At 37.2% G+C, this 27,523-nt stretch overlaps 1 protein-coding gene across 1 annotated transcript in view; it reads left to right on the top strand.

Annotated features, from left to right (window-relative positions):
- atp9b (ATPase phospholipid transporting 9B) overlaps positions 1–27,523 on the top strand; it is a 351,572-nt gene that overhangs the window by 193,112 nt on the left and 130,937 nt on the right. Inside the window, exons 9-10 of the mRNA XM_060823126.1 lie at positions 7,395–7,475; positions 20,655–20,730. Coding sequence (XP_060679109.1) covers positions 7,395–7,475; positions 20,655–20,730 — 157 coding nt within the window. The remainder of the gene's footprint in view (positions 1–7,394; positions 7,476–20,654; positions 20,731–27,523) is intronic.

A 27,523-nucleotide genomic window follows, 5' to 3' on the forward strand; every position in this document is an offset into this window, starting at 1 on the left:
TCCGAGCATTTAAATGGCCATTGGATAGGCATATGGATGAGAATAGAATCATGTAGGTTAGGTGGGCCTCAGGTTGATTTCGCCGGTCAGCGCAACATCGAGGGCCGAAGGGCCTGTACTGTACTATAATGTTTTATGTTCAATGTTCAAAACTTTTGAGGTTGAGTTATAGATTTTTGATTGATAGACAAGGAAGCCAAGTGTTTTGAAGCTAGTCAAGAAAGTAAAATTAAAGCCACAATCAAATCCGCCATGATCTTATTGAATGGCTAAGGAGGATTGGGAGGACAAATATCCTATTTTGATTGTGATATGAAATATCAAACTCGACTCATTGGTACACTTGCCTATGAATCAGCGCTGCCACCATACCAAGGTTGACACTGAACGAAAAGATAAATATTGACATTATGGTTTTATAATGGTGAATCAGGCAACTCTGACAGAACAATATTTATTGGAAGACTAGCAGGGAGCAAGTTTTACCTTGGAACGAAAGTGAAGTGACTGGGTAATTTGGCAAGTGATTTAGTTGAATCAGCATGTGGAGATCACTGCCAGGAGTTCATTTTCAGTGGCACTGTATATACCTAATTCTCCTATTCTGAGAAGAGTGAATTTTGGGGTTGATGTAGTTTCATTATTGTGGCACTGTATTGAAGCTGAGAGGAAATTACATAGTCACAATGAAAAATCATCCATCGTGACGGTGTGATTTGTTTACTGGAAGTGGATGTGTCATCAATTACTGAAAAAAAGGTCATATTTACGTAACATATTCTCAACATGCATTTGCTGGTGGTACTCTTTAAATAAATGTAATATTCCCAGAATTTGGGACTATTTGGAAATCTTCCTGGATTAAGATGTGTCATCCTACTAAACTTTTAATTGCAGTGGTCTAAGATTAATATTTTATTTTGGAAATCCAATTGGAGGCATTCTGTGGCTGTGCAGATTTTTTGAAAGTTCCATCTATGTTTACAACTTCATTCTGACAAAAGGAATATAAATTGTTTGAACTCATCAGTTAGTGCAACCTTAGTTGCATCTTTTGATGCCATTAATTTTGGAATATCATTGTTGAAGCTTGAACTGTGAATATGCTTTTTGAAAGGAGGCATTGCTTTGTTGTGTGAAGCAATTTGGCCTTTTGCTTGAAACTAGTGGCATTTGTAATTGGGCAACTTTACTTCCAATGGGATTGAGACAGCAGTGCTTGTCCCCGCCCAGTTGAGCATTCTGTTTATTGATACCTGACTGAGGTTTGTATCAAAGATGAAGTTGATGTCCTGATGAACTTGCCTAATGTTCACAATTGTGCACTTTATTGCAAGGGTCACAATATGGAGAACCTTAGCTGGTGATTTTCTCTTTTCAAACCAAAAGAAACTGTCACACAAACATCACATGTTCTTTCCATCACAGTTGAGGTTTTTTCCAAAGCCTGTAACATGAATCAAACCAAGGATATTCCTGAAACACAAAATGGAAAATGCTGGAAAGACTCTGCACTTGTGAAGAGAGCAGCTGCAGTAATGGGAGCAGGTATGGATGTTGTGTCTGAATTGGAACATATGAAATAATTTGGACCAGCACCGATCAAAGGGGTGGTGGAAGGGGTGAAAGGGAAGTGCACACCATATTACACAGCTGTGTAGTTCCTACATTTAAATTGAATTAATGGCTGAAGTTTTAAGTGGAGGTAGTATGAGGCAGAATGAGAGAAATTAAATACGTTTGAGACATCAGGAATGTGGGAACAGCCAAAGTAAAACAGAACTAATCAGATGTGACCATACTGTTTGGTGCAAGATCTTTTCCACATCTTCCAGCCCAAATGTCAAGGCACCCAGTCCACACTGAGGATTTTGTATTAACGTGAAGTTGAAAGTTATTCAAGAAAATATTGAAGCCAGAGAGCTGGTGTATACCAGTAGAAAGATACAGTACTTTTAAGAGTAGACAAAATGTGTGTGCTTGGAGTAAGCTATTGTAGAACACAAGCTATTGCAGCTATTAAATGTCTGCTTTTGTCTTCCATCCCACTTGTTACTGCTTCCATGCACTGAATCTGCTATCATATATGATGCCATGCTTGTCTCAGTAGTGCGCTAGAAATTTAGCCACACTATTCCTGAAGTTGTCAGAAAAGTTAGAGATTATATTAAAAAAAATGCTAAATTCTCCAATTTACCTTTTTTTAATACCAGGGCTGACAAAGTATGGGCCAGATTTCTGTATTTAAAAATAATTTCAATTTACTACAAAATAAATAGATTGTAACTGAAGATAAATTATTATGCATAGAGAACATAAACTCTCCTATGAAACTGTAACACTTGAAAATAAACCCTCTATATACACAACAGACTGACACAGACAGGAAGAACAGTGGGCATTACAAGTAGAAAGAGAGACTGGGAAGACACTTGAATTGTTCCTTTTCACAAGTTTACTAGGATGGTCCTTTTGAATTGTCAGGACATACTCTTGATTCTTCCTCTCTAGATACTTGCACTTGCAGAAGGTTGCAGTGATCCACTCGCAGAGGCTGGATCATACAAAGTTTCTGATTTTGTGGTTATTAGCCACAGCTTACAACAGCTGCAGAAGAGCTTTATTCAGTCTGAAACTGGGTTTTACTACAGAAAAAGAGACTGCTCCTGCTATTGCAATGATCCAATAATTTCTGCTTCAAGCATTCACACCAGCTGTTCAGCTACAGCAGCATGGTGGCTCAATGATTAGCATTGCTGTCTCATAGCGCCAGGGACCCATGTTCGATTCCAGCTTCTAACAACTGTCTGTGTGGAGTTTGCATGTTCTGCCTATGTCTGTGTGGGTTTCCTCCGGGTGGTCCGGTCTCCTCCCACAACCCAAAGACATGAATGTCAGGTGAATTGGCCATGCTAAACTGCCCATAGTGTTAGATGCATTAGTCAGAGGGAAATGGGTCTGGGCGAGTTACTGTTTGGAGGATCGGTGTGGACTTGTTGGGCCGAAGGGCCTGTTTCCACGCTGAGGGGAATCTAATCTAGTCTGTCATCAATAACTGTTTACTCGTCCACAGACCAATCAGTTACTTGCTGCTTGCTAAATCCTCATTCATACACAGTCTTTTGACTCCAGCTTGTAACCAAGCTTCCATTGCTCTTTAAACAAGCAGCTACGTAAGCATCACTTGGAATGAATGTCCGTTTATTTGCTTTTAAAAAATGCAATCCTTTTTAAAACTGTTCTTTTCCCATTTCAATTCACAATCAAAAATTAAATGATACAATTTTTACAATAGTTTGAGTTTGATTTTTTTGTTGTCATATGTGAAAAGTGTTGTTTTGCATGCCATTCAGGCAAATTGTGCCATCCAAAGTGCATCAGGGCAGCAGAACAAAGTGCAGAATACTTGTTACAGTACAGAGAAGATGCAAAGAGAGAGATCAGAATTAACATTCAGAAGTCTGATAACAGCAGGAAAGAAGCTGTTAGTATGTGTCTTCAAACTTGGATATCTTCTGCTGGACCGAAGAGGGAAGGGCCTTTGATTATGTTGGTTGCTTTCTTGAGGCAGCGGGAAATGCAGTCAAATCTAATGGATGGAAGGCTGGTTTCTGTGCTGGACTGTGTTCATAACTTTGCAGTTTCTTGTGGTCTTGGGAAAAGTAGTTGTCATATCACGCTGTGATATATCCAGATAGGATGTTTTCTGTGGTGCACCTATAAAAATTGTTAAGAGTCTGTATGGACATGCAGAAGTTCCTTGACCACCTGATGAAGTAGAGACGATTTCCCATCAATTTAATTTTTGTTCTTCTGTCCTATCTTCTTGTTTAATATCATAATTTCTGCAACACCTTGGTTCGCTCTTAAAATCATTCTACAACCTCCCGTTCCTTTGGCACTTTAAGGACATTGTATCACTTGTCTGTTCACCACCTCTTGCACCGTCAGAGCCCTGAACATGCCTTCTCTGCAAAACCACTATTTACAGTTACCTCCTTTAAATTAGTATACTTTTTACTGGACAGCTAACATTTACAAATTTCCTTCTTGTTTGCCATTTCTATTCATTGATTTAATTCTCAACCTGTTGCCTTTGACCTTATTGTTCAAATGAATGTTGAGGAATAGCATCTTTTTATTCTAAAAGGCATTTTGCTGCTGTATGACCTTGATGCCAACATGAATGACATCAAACCTTAACTATTGGCATTGCTTTGCATGGAAGATTCTGCCTTTTGCCAGCATCTTATGCTCCATTTTTGTATTGTCACCGTACCAACTTAACAACTCGTACATTTTTGAGTCTCATAAGTGTCTTCAATTTCTTTACTTTCACTTCCTTGATGTCTCTAAGAATCATCTAATGATCATCTATTTCCGCTTGCTCACTTTATAGGTAATTCTGATTTTAGTTCACCAACTGTTTGTGTTCTGGTACTTTTCAAATGTTGCATATCTTTAATGAATTTCCAATTCTGACCAAGTATTCATGTTTGAAATATTAACTTGTCCAATGTTGACAGACCTATTAAAATTTTCTCTCATTTTCCACTTTGTTTCTTTTTGTTAGTTTCTGGAATATTTCTGGTCTGCATTTTTCACTACCACAGTATATGGTGCATTTATCAATGGAACTACTATAGGACTTGACTATTCAAACTACAATGTAATCAAACTGTTTAAATTTACAGACATTTACTCCATGCATGTTTTGTTTAGAAGTTGTGTATATGCTCTTAGCAGTGATCAGCATTAATTGCTTAAGAAAATAGAGAAATTCTGTTTGTTTGATGTGAAATGTTCCACTCCATCTTTTTTGTCTGAGGAAATTTTTCATAAATTTTCTCTGCAATCAGTGGTGTCCAGGAACATCTCTTGGCTATCCATTCTCACTTCTGCAGAATGCATTACAAGTGAGGAGTGTCGCTGAGCAAAGAGATATTGGAGTTGCAGGTAGACAGGACAGTGAAGGAAGTGTTTGGTATGCTTGCCTTTATTGATCAGAGCATTGAGTATAGGCATTGGGAGGTCATGCTGTGGCTGTACAGGACATTATTTCAATTATTTTTGGAGTACTGTGTGCATTTCTGGTCTTCCTCCTATGAGAAGGATGTTGTGAAACACGAAATGGTTCAGAAAAGGCCTACAAGGATGTTGCCAGGGTTGGAGGGTTTGACCTTCAGGGAGAGGCTGAATAGACTGGGGCTATTTTCTCTCGAGTGTTGGAGGCTGAGGGGTGACCTTAGAGGTTTATATGGCAGGCACAGATAGGACAAATAGGCAAGGTCTTTTCCCTGGGGTGGGGGAGTTCAAAGCGAGAGGGCATAGGTTTAAGGTGAGAGGGGAATGATATAAAAGATAACCTTTTCATGCAGAGGGTGATGCATCTATGGTATGAGCTACCAGAGGAAGTGGTGGAGGCGTGTACGATTACAACATTTAAAAAGCATCTGGATGGGTATATGAATAGGAAGGGTTTAGAGGGATATGGACTAAATACTGGCCAAGGGGAATAGATTTATAAAGAATATCTGATTGGAATGGACAAGTTGGACCAAAGGGTCTGTTTCTATGCTGTATGACTGCTTTTCAATCTTTCCTTTCCAAATGACCTTGAACTGATTTATGATGAAATGTTCAACTCCTCTTTGAAGTAATTCAATATGTGATGAATATAGTTTATTTTTCATTTATTGGACTTTGGTGACGCTGATGAGGTGAGCATTTGTTGCCCAACCTTAATTGCCCTGTGGTTTATTCCATAAACTCAATAGTCTATTGGGAAGAAAATGGTGGTAAATCTTACCCGATATCTACAAATTTGGCTTTAGTACCTTTTTTGATTTTCATGCTATGAAATGAATCCATTAGGTTTCTTTCATTTCATTTTTCTATTTTAAAGATCTGAATGGTTGTTCCTTTCTCAGCATGTTCTTTTCTACAAGGGAACAAGTTCACTTTTACAAGCCATTTCTTGTCATCTAAATTTGTAGCCCTTGTAATTTTCCTTATTGTTCATTTTACTTCGCCTAATCCCCCTTTACCCACATTGACCTGGAACGTTCAAAATTAGCTACAGTATCTAAACCTAGGAAGTTTGCAATCTGTAACTTATTAAAGTACTGAAAAAATCCTTGTATTTGTTTAAATTTATTGAAAATAGTTTCACAATGACAGAGCATTTTCAGTGAATGACTACCAAATAGATAAATATTTTAATTTTCAGAATCTGAACCTATGCAATTCTCTGTGTTTGTTTTTTCCCCTATTGCAATATGTATGATTGTAGATTTGTCCTTCATGAAGTATGGAGCATGGTACTCAAGTTGCTTGCATTTTGATTTTTGATCACTTTATCACAGTTTTAAACTTTGTGTGTGGTGATGGGCAGCCCATATATATTTCCTGATGCTAGCATGTTAAAGGTATGTAGGCTTCCTCACTTCCCCACAGAGGTAGCAACTAAATCGTCTTTGGTGAAATGTGCGTACCAAGTGGTTAGGAGTTTGGAGAAGAGTTCTGTGATGTGAACATCAAACTATTTTTGTCTTCCAACTCGTGTTTTGTTTTATACTATACACAAATTGTGCCTGATTCGCTGTATGTAGTAGTCATGGTAATTTCCTCCCTTATATTGAGTCTCCTCAAAAATGAATATTATTAAAGTATGGACAAATAATTGGTTGCAGTAGAAGCTGGATTGCATCTTTGTGTGTGCTGTTGGTTTTAGGCCTATGAGTAAGCTATAGTAAAGTTTTAAATGATTTTTAACAAAGACTGTCCTTTGGATTATTAAATTTGGTGATAATAGCTTAGTTATATCCTAAACTGAATTAATTGAAATATTTGGAATTGTGATTATTAATATATTTTAATAACCCTTTGACACATTAGTGCATTTTTAACAGTCTCTTTTTGTTCCCATCATTTTTAGTGAAGAAATTGACAAAACATACAACGGTGTTCCTTTTCACTTAACTTGTTAAACTCAAGGGTGGGACAGAACTTTCAGAATTATTAAAATCTTAGACAAGAACATCTTTGGTGGTGATAGTACTGTAATTTTTACGTATGTTTTCTCTGAAAGGTATTTCCACACTTTCTAATACGTTTTTATTCTGCTTTGGAAAGTGAATTTATACCCTATATTGTTCAGTGCTAATTTTAAATCTCTGAAATTTTGATACAAAACTATACTGTTCTTCAGCAAGTAGTATATTTGGCATCAAATCCAAGCCTTTCTGTTAATACTTAGAAAATAAAAGCATATTGTGATTTCTAAAGAAGTATATAAAGTCAACATTCCAAGAGAACCTCAATCTTACATTTCCTCCATTTGAATAGCATATAAATATTCCCATTTTTAACGCTCCACCTTGTTTAATTTGCAGGATCTTTTTACAATCACTGCTCATGTTTATGCTCAAAAGCCTCAAATGGACATTCATAGTTTTGAAGGGACCTTCACACGGGTGAGTTGGAAGCTTTTACAGCTTCATGCTTAATTTACTTATGAAACCATAAGCTTAAAATAAATGGCATGTAATTCTCAATATTTGTTTTTACGTAATTAGTATTACATTCCAATAAATTTAGATGAGTGTTAGAGCTGTTAATTTTCTAATATTGTGTTTTCTTTGTCATTGACTTTGCCTTTAGCAATTTAAACTAAAGCAATGGCTGCTGTTCCTGGGAAAAGTCTCAGATGCTCATGCTTAATGTAAGATTCTTTTGAGGTTGGATTGAAATAAACTTTAGCAGTGAGGAGAAAAATACAAAGAGAAGACAGTTAATTAATGTAACTTTACAGAATTGAGCATCAATGAACTGTCATCGGCTAAATAATTACTGTCCAATTTCTGGTAAAAGCAACAACAGTTTTGAATTTTTATTAATACTGGATTAGCAGTGATTGAAAACATGTCTGCACAGAGAGCAATACCACAAAGACAATCCTTGTTTATTGGCTACATTCTTGGCCACACACTAGGCTTAGCAAGGCAGTATTTCCTGTTCTGATTTATTCTTCTCCGTCTTCTGTGTAATTTGTATTTTCTTTTTCGACAGGTTAACTCAGTTTTTAAGTTATCGGTTGATTTTTGATGGTATCAAGGTTTTGTTTACTGTAAAGATCAGCTTCAATATCAGAATATAAATGTTTGATCACTTAAAAAAAAATTGATACAGTAAAGCAAGCAGATTATTCCTTGGGGTAAAACATTGCCAACTCTATCATATCCGAAATAAAGTGCATGCCCATTACTTTGCACTTGAATTTAATGAGCAATCTGTTAGTGTGCAGTTACCTAGCCATTAAATGAGAGAGTAATTCTAGAAGGAATTTTACCTTTCACATTTAGAAGTGATTTCAATCAGTTGTGGTTAGCTGATGCTTCATCGAGTGGAAATACTTGTTGCTTATTGCAATACATGGAAGTTATTTTGCTTGAACTTTTAAGACTTGCATTTTTATTCACTTAATTCAAGAATTAATTTCAGGGCTCAGTGTTGCAATTAACATTAAATTGAAAAGAGTGTCTCATTGTGCAAAAGCGCATCCTAAATTCTGACTAATTAGGACACTAGTACACCCTCAATTTTATATATGACTGATTTTGGAACTGTTTACAAAATAGCCATTTTGAGTGTTTCGCTGTAATTCTGAAACATTTTCATATTGAGAACTTCAAATGCAGTTAGGTCATTGAGTGATTAATACAAAAACTAATAATTTTCATGATTAAAAAAAATTGTTTCAAGTGAACTTCTGTGAGAATGTTACAATGATATGCAACTTGAAACTTTAATTGTTATAAATTCATTTGCAATTTTCAGTGGTGCTTAACTTACCATCTAGTTTAAGGTGAATGTTACAAATGGACAATACTGGGATACTAGGTTTTGTTCAAAATTTAAATGCAGAATATTTCTATCCATCAGACTCTGAATTAGCTTGCAACTGATTTAATCTTGGATTTTCTTCAAATTTGACTTCATTCTTCATTAAATTGGTGCTTCAGTTTGCTGAACTTACGGACCAAATTAGTTATTGATGTCATATTTAACTTGTAGTGAAAAACGTGACAACTGAAGTTACGTCTTGGCAAGTGTATGTTGGAGTTAAATTATAATTTATATTGGTTTTACTTCATTTAAATTTGTGCTTAATCTGGATAATGAAACCTTATACTATACCCATTAATAATGTTTATTAGAAATTAATGCCAAAAAATTGACCCCTCCAAATTCAACAGGTTTTGATTCTTTAATTAATCTATCACAACATATGTGTTAAGTATTAACGTCTATTCTAATAATTTTGTAGTTTAAGAGGAACTTTCCACAAGAGTATTGGAAAAGTTTTTGTTTGCATATTTGAGTAGAATCACCAACTCATTCAGATTCATGTAAACTTGGCTTGCAACAAGATCGAGAAGAATATTGGTGTTTTTAAAAATGATAAAGCTAAAAATTAGGCCTATTTTAATTTCTAAGTAAATTAAGTTTTGGAGCAGTTGATTTTGGGGGACTCAATAGCTTTACTGAGATGGAAATATATTTTCAAGTTTATTTTGCAATGTTCAAAACATTTTTTAAATTTGGAAGTCACTAGCTTTGAAAATTTCTCAATTGTTGGCGGTTTAAGAACATTTTACTCGCATTGTCAGATTTGTATTGAAGTATACTAAGCGCATAATTTCTATATTGCTGAAAAATGTACTTTTCTTGCATTGGACTCGAGGACAACACAAGAATTACCAATGTAGTGGGAAACAAAACATTTCTATTGCATGAGAAGGCTACTGATTGGTTTTGAAATGGACTGTGATAGTACAGGCATAGCCACAGAGAATGTGCCAGTTAGATGATGACAGATATTTTTTTAAAAAGTTACCTTTTTCATCCAGACATGTTGACTCTGGTCAAGCCACTCTCCTGAGAAATGAAACAAAGAATGACTGTAATCTGTTGTTGTTAAGTTGAAACAAGGACAATATGTGTACATGTTCTTTCTGCCTGCAAAAAGACAGGGTCCTGTCTATTAATACATGCAGCTTCTAGTGTGCACAAGTGCATCATACTGTGAGCCTGACTGACAGCTCTAAATCTTTGACAGCATTCTTAAAACAGTGGATTATTTAGCAAATGATGTCCACTCATAGCACTGAATCTACATGGACACTATGCTTTCAGCTTTGCAAGCAAGCTGTATGGGTATAGCTTGTCTGTTGCACACAACTGAATGGATTTGCAGTTTGGCACAATCCACAGTAAATAAAGCATAATTAACGTGATATAACTCATTCACAGGAATTGATTATAAGAATTGTGTGTGGACTGTTTCAGTATTCTATTGTAAATTAGTTCACAGATGAAGAAATGAGATCCTTCTCTACCTCATGCATTATCCACTAAGCAATTGTGAAATGTAATTCTTGTTATAATGAAGGGAACCACAGATTAAATTTGCTCTAGAAAAATATTGCAAGCAGCAATGTGACAAGTGGCTAGAACATCAAAATGCATTAATTTTATTTTAAGAATAAACATTGACCTGTGGCCAAACACTTCAAATCCAACCCCCCAGCTTAGCCAAGCACATGCGTGCCAAACTCTAGCCACCTGATGTCTGGAGGAAGAACACCTCATCTTTTCGACTCTGACCGTCGTAAGTTACAAATTACTGACTGATTAGAAAATTTCTTCGATTCACTTTACCTTCAGTAGAGTACTGCCAATTGCAAGATGTCTTGCAGTGTTCATAGTGAAGGGAAAAAGAAATGTACATTAATGAAAAGTGCTCCTAAGTATGTTCATGAAAACTATATTTTTAATATGGGTCTTTTTTAGATAACTTGGTTAGTCTTAAATATCATGCAATTTAATGTTATATATTTTCCTTGTAATCAGGAAAGAATGCTGTTTAATGATTTATTTAATTACTGCCAAGTTGTGCCAAGCTGTAGTTAGGTTACCAGTGTAACTTGATCATATGAAGTCTTTACCCCTTTCTTTTCAAATGTAAGCTTTGTATATTATACTCCTATGCAAAATCATTTGAAAATCCAGTTTTAAGTGTGCCCACTCAGTTTATAATATCTAACATGACTATATTTAACATTCTGTTCTGTTAACATTGATGTACAAATCTTAATCCTTTTGCGACTATAACAATCTTAAACAACTTTTATTGCTATCACTGCTGTTAATTTAAGGTCCAGTCTGGTATACTTGGGGAGGGGTGATTTTAATGTGAATTTCTTTCTTACCCACCCCACCATGTATAAGACTTTTTGTCTAAAAATAGAATTAGCAATTGTGTTCTAAGAGCAACAAAAAACTGAGATGTGACCTGAGGGCAATTCAATCTGTTTTATGCTTAGCCAAAATAGATTTGCTTTGGTGTTGTGTATTGTCAGTGCATATGTAGTAAGTTGAGTGAACTTTTAGCATCCAAGATGCTTTATTGGAAGGCTTAACACCTACTGCCTATTTCTTCTCTTCACTGCTCAGTGTGCCTTATCAAAATTTGAAATCCCCCTTTAAATCATTGAAACTCTAATTTAGTGGAATAATTCCAGATATGGGAGAGAATCTAAGTAGTATCGTCAGTCTCTTTTACTTAAGAATTGTTAGTGTTCATCAACCTTACAAGGCATCTAACCCAGTTTCATAAGATCAAATGCCTTAAGTCTGCCAAATAGAGAGAGGTTATGTGATGCTTGTGCTTTTGTTTGTTATTTAATGAACAGAAGTGTCAGCAATCTGATGTGTAGTTCCTGTGAATAACCCAGTACTTAGGTGCTAGGTTTCAGTAGTGGTACCATAACTACAATGTTTGCTTTCAGTGCAAAAGTAGTCATCTTACTTTCATTTCAAAGAAGCTGGTAGGTGATCCTTCTCTTACTTCACCATATGGAAGCAAACACCCTTTCTCTAATCATGCTGTAGTCATTGAACTCGCCTCTGCTGTTCTTCTGCTGCTAACCTAATATCCATTTATGCAAACTTCCTTCTCCCAATTATGTTGAAATTGAAATTCATTGCACCAAATCCTCCTCAACAAAGGATAAGGACACCGACTTGGTTGATAACAGAAAAATGAAGAAACCGGTCCAAAATAGATTTTCTACTAATGAAGGACCATGCAATCAGACTGGATTGGTCAATGGGAATAAGAAGATGGGGTCTAGGGTCAAGCTCACAAGAATGCAGATCAACAGATAGTGAGTCAGTGGAAAATGAAAAGTGAATATACACTATCCCTTCCTTACTTTTGCAGCATCTCAAAACTGCAATTCAGCTCCTCCTCCACCTTCAACATTGACATATTGTTTTTAGAAAATGCAACATAGACTTTTGGTCCAACAAATCCATCTATTCTAGTTTCTCCAGCTTTCCTAATCCAACTCTTATTTGTATAACTCTTATTCTCTTCTCCCTGAGATACTTACCAAGCCTCTTTTAAAACCTGTACTATTTGCCTCAACCATTCCTTGTAGTCGTGAATATTCCTTCCTCCAATCTTCAACCTTCTTAAACTTGAGATTTGTTCTCATGATCTATTATTTATTGATTTGTTCAGCCTTTTAAATTATTTTCCAGTGTACGTAATATTCTGCTGTATGAGCCTTTACCTCGCTGTTTCACCAGGGTGTCTAGAGGTGGAAGCAGGAGTATGTTTTAAGGCTAAATTAGATGATAGTTGTAATTTACAAGGGAGTCAAGAATTATGCAGAGGGACTGGCCCAAAAGTGAAGTTAAGGTCAATCAGATATTCCAGTTTAATTGAATGGTGGAGCACGTTTAATGAGTCATAATGCTTGCTCCTGTTTCTTTTAAATTCTTATGTCTCAAAATTTTACTTTTCATGATCCTCTGCTTCCATTAGAATGATGAACACTGGCCAGAAATCATCATGATAGTTGACTATATTAGTACTAATTTTCAATAAACCTTTAGAAAACACCCCTAAACTGAGATGCAGTATTAATTTAGAAAGTGAGGTGGAATTTTTGCCCAATTAAACTACTTTGTTGAGGTTGAATATATATATTCCAGCAATTAATTTGATGGTATGCAGAGAGCTGGTAAGCCTTCATCAAGACAAGAGTGTGGATGTGAACGAAAGTGTATTCACTTTGTTACTACGACATAGTCTTGATTTTAATATGATTAATGATTGACTGGAAGTATTTTAGATCATATGCCTTGAATTAGTACAAGTGTGGGAGGTTTCTACATACATTAAATTATATTTATGATTATTCAGTTGGGCAAACATGAGTAATTTGTAAAGAATATTGAAATAAAATAAATATCCTGTGCTGTGTGGAAATATATAGGTAACTTGGTAGGCTTTCTGTGTCGTGTTGAGTAGTGTTGCCAGTGTTAAATTATAGCTTTATCTGACTTTAAATCAGCAACAAACTATATATGGTGCGTTATGCACTAAGAAATCAAGCAGTTCTGAAACATAAATCATTTTAATCTACAGAGGTTGACTTTCAGATCAATAATGTAATATTACTTCACCAAACCTGAATTGAAATGCACTTAGTGCAATCCCAACATATCAGGTGCACTGTGGCTCCAAACTGATCTCATTCCATAATGAGGTCAGCCAGTTTAAATATTTAGACAGCACTCCTAGTGAATGAGTTGCTGGTAAAGCTCATTGGTTGAAGTAATAAATTATTGGCTATCGGCCATTGTTAAAACTGTTACTAGTTATTCTTAATAAGTCTGTCTAATTTTTTTAACCATACAATGCAAGCCATGCTAATAGAGTAGTGCCGTCAAACAATATGTGACTTCTAATTTATGCATTGACTTCTCTTGAAGCACTTGTTTCAAATAGGCACTTGGTGTTTGGAGCATTGTTAAATGTTCCACATTCATTGTGTGGATTTCCCTGATATGTATAATAGTGGGTTCTTAATGAACCACAGTGTAATAAATAACACTGTGGACTGTCTATGCTTTGGGATTAAATAGGTTGAACCTCCAGAAATTGCGAGGCATTTCCAGACCAAACACACAGATACAAGTTTCAAAAACCATACTATTGTCCCCTTGAAGATTGTGGTAGTAATTCAGAATTTTCATGTCAAAGATGTATGGCTTAAAGGTAGGCTTTAAATTTCAACATATTGTCTAGCTAACACCAATTGTTATAGTTAACCTGAGAATGCACTCCGAAAGCTAGTGTGCTTCCAGTTAAACCTGTTGGACTATAACCTGGTGTTGTGTGATTTTTAACTTTTGTACACCCAGTCCAACACCGGCATCTCCAAATCATGGAATTAGGTAGTATTTGTGCTAGACAGAATGTGGAGTCCTGTTTGTTAATGTGGTGTTACTTCTAAACCCAACTCTCTTCCAAAGCTGCGTAATTCTTATTGGCAACTTTTTTATCTCTAATTTGAACTGCTATTCATTGATTGCTGTTCTCCTGAAAAGTGGTATTACTGCTTTTCAGTCATTTTATGTTGGCAGCAGGAAGTTTTCATGAAGTTTTTGCTAAGTTTGAATTTTTCCTTTTGCAATTTATTCCATGTTTCTTGCACATTTTTCCATTGTACTTTTTCCATGGCTGTAATCTGCTGCACTCTACCTTGGTCACACCAAACCTAGGTGAACCCTTCAATCACTGTTGAAGGATAATAACATTTAGTCTTCACATCAAAATAGGCTTTTCAACGAATTTGGCACCAAGAAGACCATTAAACTGAATTTGTTTCATTGCATTTTTACTTAGTACAAAGAAAGATGACCGTGGCCATTGGAAGCTAATTATCTCTGCCACAAGACTCTATGAATTAGATACAAAACTAGACCATATTCAACCCTTTAAACCTGCTCAGCTAGTCAGTAAGATCATGACAGATCACTGTTCTAAAATCCACATTCTCATCTACCTCCTGTAACCTGAGATTTTTGTCAGGTAAAGAAATCAACCTACTTTGCCTCAAAAATATTCAGTGAGCCTACCTCCAGTGCCCTCTGAGGCAATGCCTCTCAACCCTCAGAGAAATGTCCCCTAAAGTGGCGATCCTTAATTTCACAAGATAAATATCCTTTCCATATCAAGCATGTCAAGACCATTCAAGATCTTATAAATTTCAGTGAAGTCACTCCTGGGAAATTCTTGACCTAGTTCTGTCTGCAGCTGTTTTGTCTTCACCTTCCTTTCAAGCTCAAAAGTAGGGCTGTTTGCAGATTACTCTATTCAGTTCCATTCACAATAGAGTACAAGAGCAAGGAGGTGATTTTACACTTGTATGACACTTGATAGACCTTAGCTGGAGTATCGTGTACAGTTGTGGATGCCACATTATTGAAAAGATGTGAATGCAAATAGAGTGCAGAAATAATTTACAAGAATGCTTTTAGTACTGAGAAACTTCAGTTAGGAGGATAGTTTGAAGAATTTGGAACTGATCATTTGGTGAGAAGTTGAGAGGAGATTTGAAAGGAATTTTCAAAAGCATGAGCTGGCTGGATAAGGAGGATGAAGCTGTTCTCACTCATAAAAGGAACAAGAATGAGATGGCATAGATTGAAAATGCTGTGCAGAATAATTAAGAGTAATGCAAGACCAAACTTTTTCGCATAGTGAGTAGTTAGGGTATAGTATGCCTAGAAATGTGGTGAAGGCACATTCAATTGAGGTTTCTATTGGATGATTATTTAGGTATAAATACTGTGTAAAGGATATTAGGAAAGGCAGAAGATTGACAATATGAGTGCTTATCGAAGAATCAGCATAGCAATCATGAAGAGAAAGGGCAATTGCATAACCCACTTCCTCTTGATAGCCAGCGCTGTTATGATTGTCATCTCTCCCACCATTAACATCCTGATGGCCATTTCTGAAATAAATTTAACATCCAAACTGTGGTTACAAGGTAAGGTCAAAAGCTAGGTGTATTTGAAGTGTATAAGTCAATAGAGACTCCCACAGTCTTTACCACCTTTGAAGGTACAAATTTAAAATGCAATGGAACAGTGTCCAGTTGTATAGGGTGTGCAGCTTCATCATGTATATCTAGTGACTTCTGCACCAATCAGCTTAACATTGGCAAGAGGAGAAAGAGACTTAAGAGTCAATGCAAAAAGGTTTTCTCCCCCTTGTGGGAGCTTCTAGGCCCAGAGGGCAAAATCTCAGAATAAGGGGTTTCTCCTTTAAGATAGAGGTGAGGAGGAATTTCTTCTCTCGGAGTGTCATGAATTTGTGGAGTTCTTTACCACAGAGTCTTGTAGAGGTTGGGCCATTAAGTACATTCAAGGCAGAGAAGGATTAATTTTTAAGCAGTAAGGAAATAGAGGATTATGACAGAAAAGTGGGAAAGTGAAGTTGAGGCTGATCTAATCAGCCATGATTTCATTGAGGGGCAGAGCAGACTCAGTGGGTTCATTGGGCTGCTGTTTTATCTTATGGTTTTAACATACCTTCACTAGAGGTGAAAATGAAATAATTTCTGGAAATCTGAAATAAAGCAATGCATACCTTTGCCTTGCGATATTATGCAATTATGCAGATCTTCCTTGAGACTGTTTCCAGTCTGGTTGATGCTTTGTAATTATAACATTGAAATAGTATTTTTATGAAGAGTTTGAAACTTAATCTGACTTCAGGCCACCTGTACATCTGACAATCCTTTCTGAAATTCCTGTTCACATTTGACAGATGTGACAAATCCCACAATTATCAAAAAACACTTAACAACATTGTAAATAAACCAAATCTCTCAATTTTCTTCCAAGCTCGCACGAGTCCTCCGTTCCATTGTTAATGAATCCTTTTAAAAAGTTCCAGGTATGTTTACAGTGGGGAGGAGAAAACCAGTCCAGGAGGGCTAGCCATTAACTGCCTTGGAACTTGCCATTGCAAAACTTGTCCACCTGACCCCAACTGCTATAAATATATCTGAGGCAAAGCAAAATTAACATTCAGGGAGAAGGAAATAGATGGTTACAGTCGTTCAATTACAGAAGAATCTCGATTATCCAAACGCTGATTATCCAAACATGATTGCAAGGTCCCTAAAAATGGGAGAAGATGTTAGGACGTTTGAATGGAGTATAAACATATTACTGTACCATATGTCTTGGGCCCAACCCTCTTTCAGCCACTTCGTCGGTGATTTTCCTACATCATAAAGTCAGAAATTGGGTATTCACAGATGGTTGCACAATGTTCAGCACCATTTGTCAATCCTGTGATACTAAAGAGGTTTTTTGTCGCTGTGCAACAGCATCTAGTCAACATTCAGGCCTGGATTGATAAGTGTCAGGCAATGACTACCTCCTTCAAGAGAAAATCTAATGATTCTCTCTTGCCATTCAATAGCAATACCACTGTTGCTGAATTCACAATTAATCTCCTTGGAGATATCATTGACTTGAAACTGATCTGGACCAGCCATGTGACAGCAGAGAGAGGGGGATTGGGGATTGACCATGAGCTGCTTTGAAACTCGCAACCACAAAATTTCATTTAGTGCCCCCACTTGCCCTTCTCTCAGAATTCCTAGTCAAATGGCTATTGTGACTACAAGTGCAGGTCAAAAACTAGGAATTCTGTAAAGATTAATTCCCCTCTTGTCTCCCTAAGGCCTGTCCACCAGCTTAAAGGCACAAGTCAAGAGTCTGATGGAAGACTGACCACATGGCCAAATGAAGCAACACTCATGATGCCTGACACCATTCAGGACAAAACAGTCCACTTGATTGGCACCACATTCAACTCCTTCAGTCTTCACTGTCTTTATGACTGCAAAGTGGTAGCAGTGCACACTAACTAGAAAATGCACTGCAGTAACTATTAATGACTCCTTCAATAGCAACTTTGAAATCCATGACCTGTACCATCTCAAAGGCAGCATATGCATTGGAACACCATCTGCAATTACCCCTCTGAGTCACTAACCAGGCTGACTTGGAACAATGTTGTTGTCCCTCCATAGTCACTGGGCACAAACTCTGGAACTTCCTCCCTAATAATAGCACTGTGCATCTCCTGACAAGAAAAGGGCTGCCATAGTTCACCACCACTTTCTCAAAGGGAACTAAGGCTGGGTAATGAATGCTGGCCCAGCCGTGGATGTCCACACCCCATGACTGAACTTGTTTTTAAAAAAAAATCCTGTTCAAAATACAGCTTTTATCAGTCACATCTGTGTTCTAAAAATTAATTAAAAGGCAAGGAGTCTGTGGTTTGTAAGCAGAATCTGTTCTGGAGTCCATTCACAAGTTGCAGTTCAATGCAGGGTAATGCAAAGGATCTGTTCATAAGTGCAGGAAAAGTTTGCATGGCAAGTATTTAAAGTTAGATCCTTGAATACGATTGTGTTCATAAGTCGGATATTTGTAAATCAGAGCCCTGCTTTTTATAATTCTTTGGCTTCAACTTGGGTCAGAGCTACTTCTCTACTGTAAAACTGGATGAAAAAAATTAAGCATGATCATTCCTTTAATACATTTGTTACACAGTGTTCAGTGACTCCAACACAGATGGAAAGCCCTGGAGGACTGCCAGATGCTGCACAATATGCTTTGACACCAATCAAAATTAACCAAGTATTTAAATTTGGCTGAAAGTTAGTCTGAAGATGAGATGGTACTCCTCCAGTTTGCATTGATTTGCTGGAGTATCGCAGCATGCTGAGGAGAGGCAAGTGGGCATGGGAGCAGGATGCTGTGCCAAAATGGCCGGCTACAGGAGTCATGCTTGCGCATGGACCAGAGATGTTCCACAAAGTGGTCAGTTAGTCTGCATTTGGCTTCTCCAATATAGGCTAGGCCACATTGGGTACTGCAAATACAATACACTAGATTGGAGGAGAAACCAGTGAAATGCTGCTTCATCTTGAAAGACTGTTTGTTTAGGCTCTTGGATGGTGAGCAGGGAGGAGATGAAGAGGCAGGTGTTGCACCTTTTGCATTTATATGGGAAGGTGCCATGAGAAGGGGAAGGTGATGTTGGTTGTCGAGGAATGGCATATGATGTCCCAGAGGGAACTATCCCTGCAAAATGCAGATGGGGGAGCGAGGGGGAGGTGTGTTTGGTGGTGGCATTCTACTGGAGCTGGCGGAGAATGATCCTTTGAATGAGGAGGTTGGTGGGATGAAAAGGAGGACAAGGGGAACCCAGTCACGTAGTTGTGTGGGAAGGAGCAAGGGCGGAAGCACAGGTGATAGGTTGGATGCGGTTGAGAGTCCTGTCAACCCACAGTAGGCAGGAAGCCACAGTTATGGAAGAAGGGGGCCATGTCAGCAGCACTGATTTGGAAGGTGGCATCATCTGGAAAACCATAAACCTTGCTTGCAGGACGTGGGTTTTGAAGAGTATATAGTGAAGGTAGCTTTGGGAATCAGTGGCTTTGCAGTGGATGGCAGTGGAAAATATTTTCCCTGCATACAGGTGAAGGAAAGAAAAGGAAGTGTTGGAAATGGATGATGTGAAAGTTATGGGAGGGTGAAAATTGGAAGCAAAATGAACAAAGTTTTCAAGGTCCAGGCAGGAGCATAAAGCGGCATCCAAAAAGTCGTTGATATACTGAGAAAAGAGTTATGGGAGAAGGCCAATGTAGGATTGGAACAAGGATTGTTGCACATACTCCATTAGGCCAGGCATAACTGGGACCCATGTGTGTGCCCATAGCCACTCCATTGTCTTGGCAGAAGTGAGATGAATTAAAGGAAAAATTGTTCACTGCATTCAGAGCGGTGTTTCATTAAATCCAGGAATGCAGCAGAATCCAACTGTGCTCAGCAACACCTTTTTTTCTAAACAGAAAAGCAAGATTCTAGCCATTGAAGGTTTAACATAATGTGTTGGGGTAATTCCTTCCCTATTGACTGGTAACTGATGTATATTAATGCAGAAGTTCTATTTGGAGTAGTTCCTGTTGAGCTAATTAAGCTGTTTGTGTTGCACCACTTTAAATAATTGTTTGCTTCATCCAAGACGTAGTCATTGTTTTTCTTGAATAATGTTAAATTAGCCTGATTATGATCTTAATGTTATTTTAATATGGTTATGCAGAAAGCATTAGGAAAGAACTTCCTTTTGAAGGGGCATTTCATTTATAGTTCCACTGACTCCTTGATTGTGAATATTTGAGCTGTGCAGACCAGGGATATCATAGTGCAGCTGAACAACTGAATCTAAGATAGTTGATGTCAGTTATAAGCACTGCTTTTGCTGTTGATGTTTTGATAATGCAGAGGGAAAATTGGGCCAGGTCTCCTACTCTTGCATATGAGTTAATGAGCCTTGCTAGTGGTTTTAGTGGATGCTGAAGGGAGCATAAGATCAAGATCGACAGTAATGTTCATATGGTGAATGTCTGCAGTTGAATAGTGGTCACTTGAAGTACTGGAATTTTTATAAGGAAGAACATTGGCAGAAAGAAGACATCCTATTGAGTGGATTTAACAAAGTTACACTTGCACCTATGTCTCTGATCATTTACAGGCAAAAGAAAAATTATTTATGTAATCTGATTTGAAAATCAGTCATAGGATATAACCTGTTTTTAACTTTTTTTAAATTGTAAGCATTACTGGCAAAGCATCATTTTATGTTAACAATGGCCTTTCTTTCTTTGACAAGTAGACATATTTTTCCTTTTTTTTTGCAGGAAGATAGTGATCCTTCCATCCATGAAAGTCTGAGTACAGAGAACACACTTTGGGCTAGCACAGTAGTAGCCTCTGGTGAGCGTGTTATTTGGTTACTTGCACCACATGACTTAATATTGACACAGCATGTAACTTTGTGCATTTTATGGTGTTACAAAAGTGAATGTAAGGTTTTGTAAATTAAAAACCATTTAGAGATAGGTTATACTGTATATTATTGACAGTAGATTTGTCCAGTTGCTGTTCATTATCTGTTTACAGAAAATCATTTTAAAATGTTACACACACATGTAGTTTGAAAATGCAATGTAGCAACTGAATTAATTATTTTAAGGAAGTGATCTTAATTTTTCAAGTTTTTTAATTTAATTCTGAATGCCGCAAAATATTTAGACAACCTGTTCAGTAAATCACTGTTAAAAATCTCACACCTGATGAAAGGGCAATGCCTGGTAAGCTAGTGCTTCCAAATAAACCTGTTGGACTATAACCTGGTGTTGTGATTTTTAACTTTGTCCATCCCAGTCCAACACTAGCACCTCTCAAGTAAAACACTGCAGGGAGGTTCATTGTCAACTGGTTAACTGTCTACATCGCAAGATCCCATGTCTGACAGGAAACCCAATGCGAGATGTCCCCAGCTATGAGACGACAATATTCAGTACTTAAGCACTTTTCTGCAGTGTTGTGCTGATGAGGGTTCAGCATTTGTTTTGTTTAAATTGGACTTTGCCTTGAATTTTATCCAGCATGGACTTGCTGTTTTCAAATTTTCCTATCTTTGTTTACTTCTGTCATTGCTCTATGACGTCATCTTTATCTTTATGACCTTCCACAGCAGTACAAAATCTCTGTGCTTCTTTAGTTCTGGTCTCTTGCATTTCTCCAGTCTTAAGCATTACACAGTTATTAGCTGTGCTTTCGATGTCTGGACCCTAGGTGCTGCAATTTCTTCCCTATAGCTCTTGACCTCTCTCCTACATTTAAGTTGTTCTTCAAACCATACCTCTTTGACCATCACTTCATGGCTTCTTATGTGGCTTTGTGTCAAATTTTAATTGATTATCTTCCTGCGAAGCCTTGTTCATTTAACTGTGTTGGCAGTGCTACTTAATCTCAAGTTGGTGGCATGTAGCTGGGTTTTCTGGCAAATTTTAAAATATCACTTGGTGTTCCCAAGATCTCTCCTGTTCTATTTAGCTCTAAATTGAGTCTTCTTTAGCCATTTTGTCCTGTTTATTTATCTTGTAGATAATTGTGCAAGCATGTGGAGATTTCTAACTTTTGAATTATGTTTCATGCGAAATGCATCTTAAGTGTTTTCATCCAATGGGCCTATTACCTTACACCAGGACAATCCATGTCACATGACATCCAAATAGTTGAAAACTGAAGACCTGCACTTAATGCATTTTTAGAATTGAGAGGTACACTTTAAGGTTGCAGCTTTGTTTTGCTACTTCGGTACCAAAATGCCCAGCCAGGAAATTTCTAAATAAATGTTGAGTGCAATTGGAAGAAAAAGAAAGCTTTGCTTTTTCCCAACATTTTATGCGGTTTGAAACATCATAAAATATTCAGAATGAATCATGTTATGGATGATAAATTGCAAAAGGGAACGAGTGTTGAGCCTGGTGCTTTAAGGGTTGACATGAGATGTTGTAGCCTTGAGCACATTGCAATTAAAGTCAGCCAGACCCAGCCCAATAATTAAGTAGATAATAAATTTGATTGGGGAAGACAAATTCAGCTTGGGAATGTTCTATCAATGATAGCTTCTCTGAGCCTGCTTTGCAAGGTAAGGAGAGAAGTTATCAGAAAATCTTTTTCCAACATTCAGAGATTCAGGGATATTGAAAAGAGAAAACAATATGTATAGGATTGTCTTGGTGAAGTTCTTTATTTTCCAATAAGCATTAACTCCCAAGACTTGTCTCCATTTTAAATTCAAAAATGTTTGCTTTTGCTCTAACTCGCATTTAATTCCTTTCAGGAAGGAAACTGTCATCCTTACTTGGTCTGACCTACATGTGATTGACTCTTAACTGCTCTCTAAGTAATTAATGATGGGCAATAAGTACTGGACTGGCTAGTGACATCCATATCCTATCAATGAATAAAAGAAAATTGAAACTAGCTATTTCTTTGTTCCTGTAATCATCTATTTCTTCAAAACTTTTACCTTTCTCTTTTCCATGTGCCAAATTTCTTGGTTTTGAATTTTTCAGCATATTAATAGATCATATTCTCATCCTGGGAGCACCGATTGTAAGATTTCTTCAGTCCGAAACATTTGCTTCTTACCATTACAGTTATCTGCCTCTGCAATAGGGAAAGAAAAGAGAGATTCAATTCCCATGTTTTCAGAAGAGGCAATATTGTTATTTGCTCCTTGTCAAATTGGGTGCTGTTACATTTGCAGTTGTTGTTTCTCTTGATCTCATTGCTCAGATTTGGACCACTTTGTGTCACATTCAAGTAAAAGACTCCACTTGTTCCAAGAATGCACCCTTTAGAGTTTGGAGTCTTTCAGTTCAACTTATTCTTTGTATTGCTTTGTAGCAGCAAATTATTGCAGACTCATCAAGTCACAGAGTCAAGAAATAGATCCATTGGTCCAACTCGTCTATGCCGACCAGATACCTTAAATTAATCTAGTTCCATTTGCCAGCTCTTGGCCCATATCCCTAAAAACCCTTTCTATTCATATACCCATCTAGATGCCTTTTAAATGTTGTAATTGTACCAGTCTCCACCACTGCCTCTGGAACTCATTCCATACACACACCATCTTCTGCGTGGAAAAAGTTGTCCCTTTTATATCTTCCCCCTCTCACCTTAACCTACACCCTCTAGTTCTGGACTCCCCCACCCCAGGGAAAAGACCTTGGTTACTTACCCTATCCATGCCCCTCATGATTTTATAAACCACTATAAGGTCACCCCATAGCCTCTGGTCAGCTAGACTTGAAATGATAGTTTGCTTTCTCTCCATAGATGCTGCCTGACCTTCTGTGGTCTCCAGCATTTTTATTTTCAGCTCTTTTATTGCTTTCTTCATTTCCAGAGTGTATAAAAATACCACAAGAAGTGATGGTATAGGATTTCTGAACAATTTATAAATTGTTATAAACATTTTATAAATGTACATTAGAATAATAGATTTAAATTATAAGTATCTTTAACTTGCTTTCCAATTCATTCACCAATGAAGACCAATTTGTTATAACCAATCTACGCTCTCCTCTCTGGAAGTCACCAGATGATACCATGATTCTAGTTCTACATCGAATAAGAAATTTGGCTTTGTTGCACACCATCAAATAGAACTTGCTTTCAAGCACTTTATCTTGTGTTCTGGCAGATTCTGCATCGATTTCTACCTCTTTTCTGATGTCCTACTTTTAAATAGTAAAGGATCTTAGTGCATCGCCATCCAACTTCAGTTTTAGTCCCTCATGGCCTTTACAAAAGCCTCCAATTATAAAATGTGCAGCACTTAGTAGAAGAAACTTGTCAGAGCCAGTTTCTGAAACCCCATCCAATTTTTTTCTTTGCAGTACACTTGAGTATTTTCATCTCCTAAGCATTATCTTGAAGTCACGTTCCATGCATGTTGTGATGCAGTATTCTGCTTATTGATCGGTTTCTGCTGGCCAGTGCAATAGCAAGTGAAACCTGAGCTCATCATGCAACTTTTGGTGCAAGATTGAGAACTCAGATGATTCCTATACACACGCACAGTTGTTGATTTTTTTTCCTTTTGACATTTGCTTGCTGATAAGAAAGATGATTTTCTTAATTTCAGTTAAAGTGCTTCCAGAAGATTGAAGGTGGTATTGTTTGGATTCATCTGCTTGCAAATTTCATATCAAGCTGAAATGTTTGGCCTGTCTGCCTTGCTGTATGAAATCTAGTTACTTATATTATTGTAGTCCATTTATCCAAGTAAGCATCTAAAATTGCCTCATGACTGGGTAATCTGGCAATAATTGGGAGTCAAAAGAAGATGGATGACCAAATACCAGGTAAAAGAGGGCGGTTTTCAATAGCATTTTAGAGGAGGAAAAGGTAATAAAACAGATTTGGGGAAAGAATTCCAGAGCTAATGACCTGTACAACTGATGACATGGCCAACAAAGTAACAATATGCAAGAAGCCAAACTTGGCAGGCTTCTGAGAATTGGAAAAACGCAGCAGGTCAGGCAGTATCCGAGGAGCAGGAGAACCGACGTTTCGGGCATGAAGGACTTATGCCCAAAACATCAATTCTCCTACTCCTTGGATGCTGCCTGACATGCTGTGCTTTTCCAGCACTATACTCTCGACTCTGATCTTCAGCATCTGCCATCCTTACTTTCTCCTAGGATTCTGAAAATTGTAGGTTTTAGAATAATGAGCCCCTGGAGGAATTTTCACACTCTGCTAAGAATTTTAAAATTGAAACCAGAATTTATTGTAGATCAGCAACCAAAAGGGTGATAGGCAATGATGGCTTGGTGTGAATTAGAGAGCTGGCAGCAAAAGTTTGGACTGACCAAAAGTTACGAAGGGTATAAGATGGAGGCTAGTAAGTGCAGAGAAATAGTTGAGTCTGGATGAGCTAAGATGGCGATGAAAATATAACAGAATTCGATGTAGATGATTTATGTAACAAAAAAATGGAGTGAAAAATGTCTTTGGAGTTTTGAGTTCTGTAATATTGAATAAAGTCTAAAAACTAGTCTTTAAATGAAATCACCTATGTTTTGCAGTTAGTGTACTGTGTTCAAACAAATATTGATAAAACAAATGTTGGATGGATAAAATATATCTACTGTACCATTGATTTTTGTTTCTAAAGTGTTGTCTGTAAAATATAGGAACGTAGAAAATAGGAATAGGCTGTTCAGCCTTTGCGACTGCTCTGCCATTTGATATGATCATGACTGATTATCCAACTCTGTACCCTGTTCCCACTTTCTCCCTCTACCATTTGATATCTTTAGCTCTAGAAACTATACCTAACTTCTTGAAAACATTGTGTTTTGGCTGCAACCACTTTCTATTGCTGAGAATTCCACAGTCTCTCAACACTTGAAGACATTTCTCTTCATCTTACTTCTAAATGGTTTAACCCGTATCCTTAGACTGTGACCCTGGTTCTGGACTCCCCAGTCTTTAGTGACATCCTTCCTACATTTACCTGTCTTGTCCTATTGGAATTTTAAATGTTTCTGTGAGAACCACCAACACCTCCACCCCCCCCAACCATAATTTTTCTGAGCTCCATAACTGATCCAGTTTCTCCTCATGCATCCGTCATGCATATCAAGAATCAGTCTGATAAATCTTTACACTCTCTCCATAGCTAGAACATCCATTCTCATCCTTTAAGACTTCCTTGAAAGATTTTCTCATTCTTTTGTGTAATACAGTCTTACATTTACTTGCATGTTATTTACACGGTGCATTCAGTACAACTGTAATACTTTTTTTCTCAGAAGGTTTTTATTTACATTACAGTTTTAGACTTCTAAATTTCTGGTTGTCTGAATCCAGTTGTACCATACGTTTCTAGTTTTTGCAGATTAACATACTTTTAAAGTTCATTTTCGTATAAATCAGAATTACTTTGTCCAATCCATAAAATTGACACATTGCACTTACATAGCATGTCTGATTAAAAGTATTTTGAGGATTCTTAATAGCTTAGTGCATGTAGCAGAGCTTCACTCCAATTTTCAATAATTGGAATAGTTGATTTAGCACGATTTTCTTCTGTTGGGGCTGCATTAACATACTTGGATGGTTTATTAGAACCTATTAGTTGAAATAAATGCTGAGCCAATCCATTTCACACTTGCGTTGCTATATTATACTGAAGTTTGCTTTGTAATATCCAGAAGGGACGTTCTTATATCAATATACTACTTATGCTTTATTAATAAACCTTTCAGAAATGACATCAACTTATAAAAATACTAATGGGACACTTATCGTCTGGATTTATTGCATCTTATTTTTCCACTGTGCATTGAACCCTTATATTTACATCAGTCTAGTGTTAGTGATCCTCCACAGTATTGATTTGTGGCCTGTCTCCTCTTTAATTGCTGGCACAGAGGCTATAGGAGCTGAAGGTTTTTGAGGTGTTCCCCATGCAATTCCCTAAGCTCTCTTCCCTAACCTGACCTTGACCCACAGATTGACCTCTATGTAGTAGCTGTATATCTAAACAGGATTTTCTCTGTGGCTATCAACCACAGGGAAATTCACAAATTCTCAGAACATTAAGATACATTTTTGCAGACATTATTTACCGGCGAAAAATTAGCCCTCAGATTATTGTGCATATCATAAATACCAGAGGCCAAAAGGGAAGAGTTAAATGATTTTGTTGCATTGCTGCAGAATACTCCTGACAGATTTTTAAATTAATTGATAAGACAATAAACTATATGTTTTCTAATCTTTTTGACTATCAGTTTTTAAATAATATCTAATAAATGCGTGCCTTGGTGTGTTTCATGCGGTTATGTTTAGTGTTCAGAGGGCAAGTAAAGGTCAAAGAAACTAATGTGTTTCATAGCTTGTTAATGTCGGAAGGTTCAAATTCTGAATTGTTAATTATGTTCATTGTGATCCTGATCTGTCTGTACTGTAATTTAGTACCTTTAATGAGTTTAAAAATGTGTTGCTGGAAAAGCGCAGCAGGTCAGGCAGCATCAAAGGAACAGGGGAATCAACGTTTCGGGCATAAGCCTTTCTTCAGGAATGGCTTCCTAAAGAAGGCCGTATGCCCGAAACTTCGATTCTCCTGTTCCCTTGATGCTGCCTGACGTGCGCTTTTCCAGCAACACATTTTTGAGCTCTGATCTCCAGCATC

The sequence above is a fragment of the Hemiscyllium ocellatum genome, chromosome 4 (assembly GCF_020745735.1).
Source record: "Hemiscyllium ocellatum isolate sHemOce1 chromosome 4, sHemOce1.pat.X.cur, whole genome shotgun sequence".
Classification (NCBI taxonomy): Eukaryota; Metazoa; Chordata; class Chondrichthyes; order Orectolobiformes; family Hemiscylliidae; genus Hemiscyllium; species Hemiscyllium ocellatum.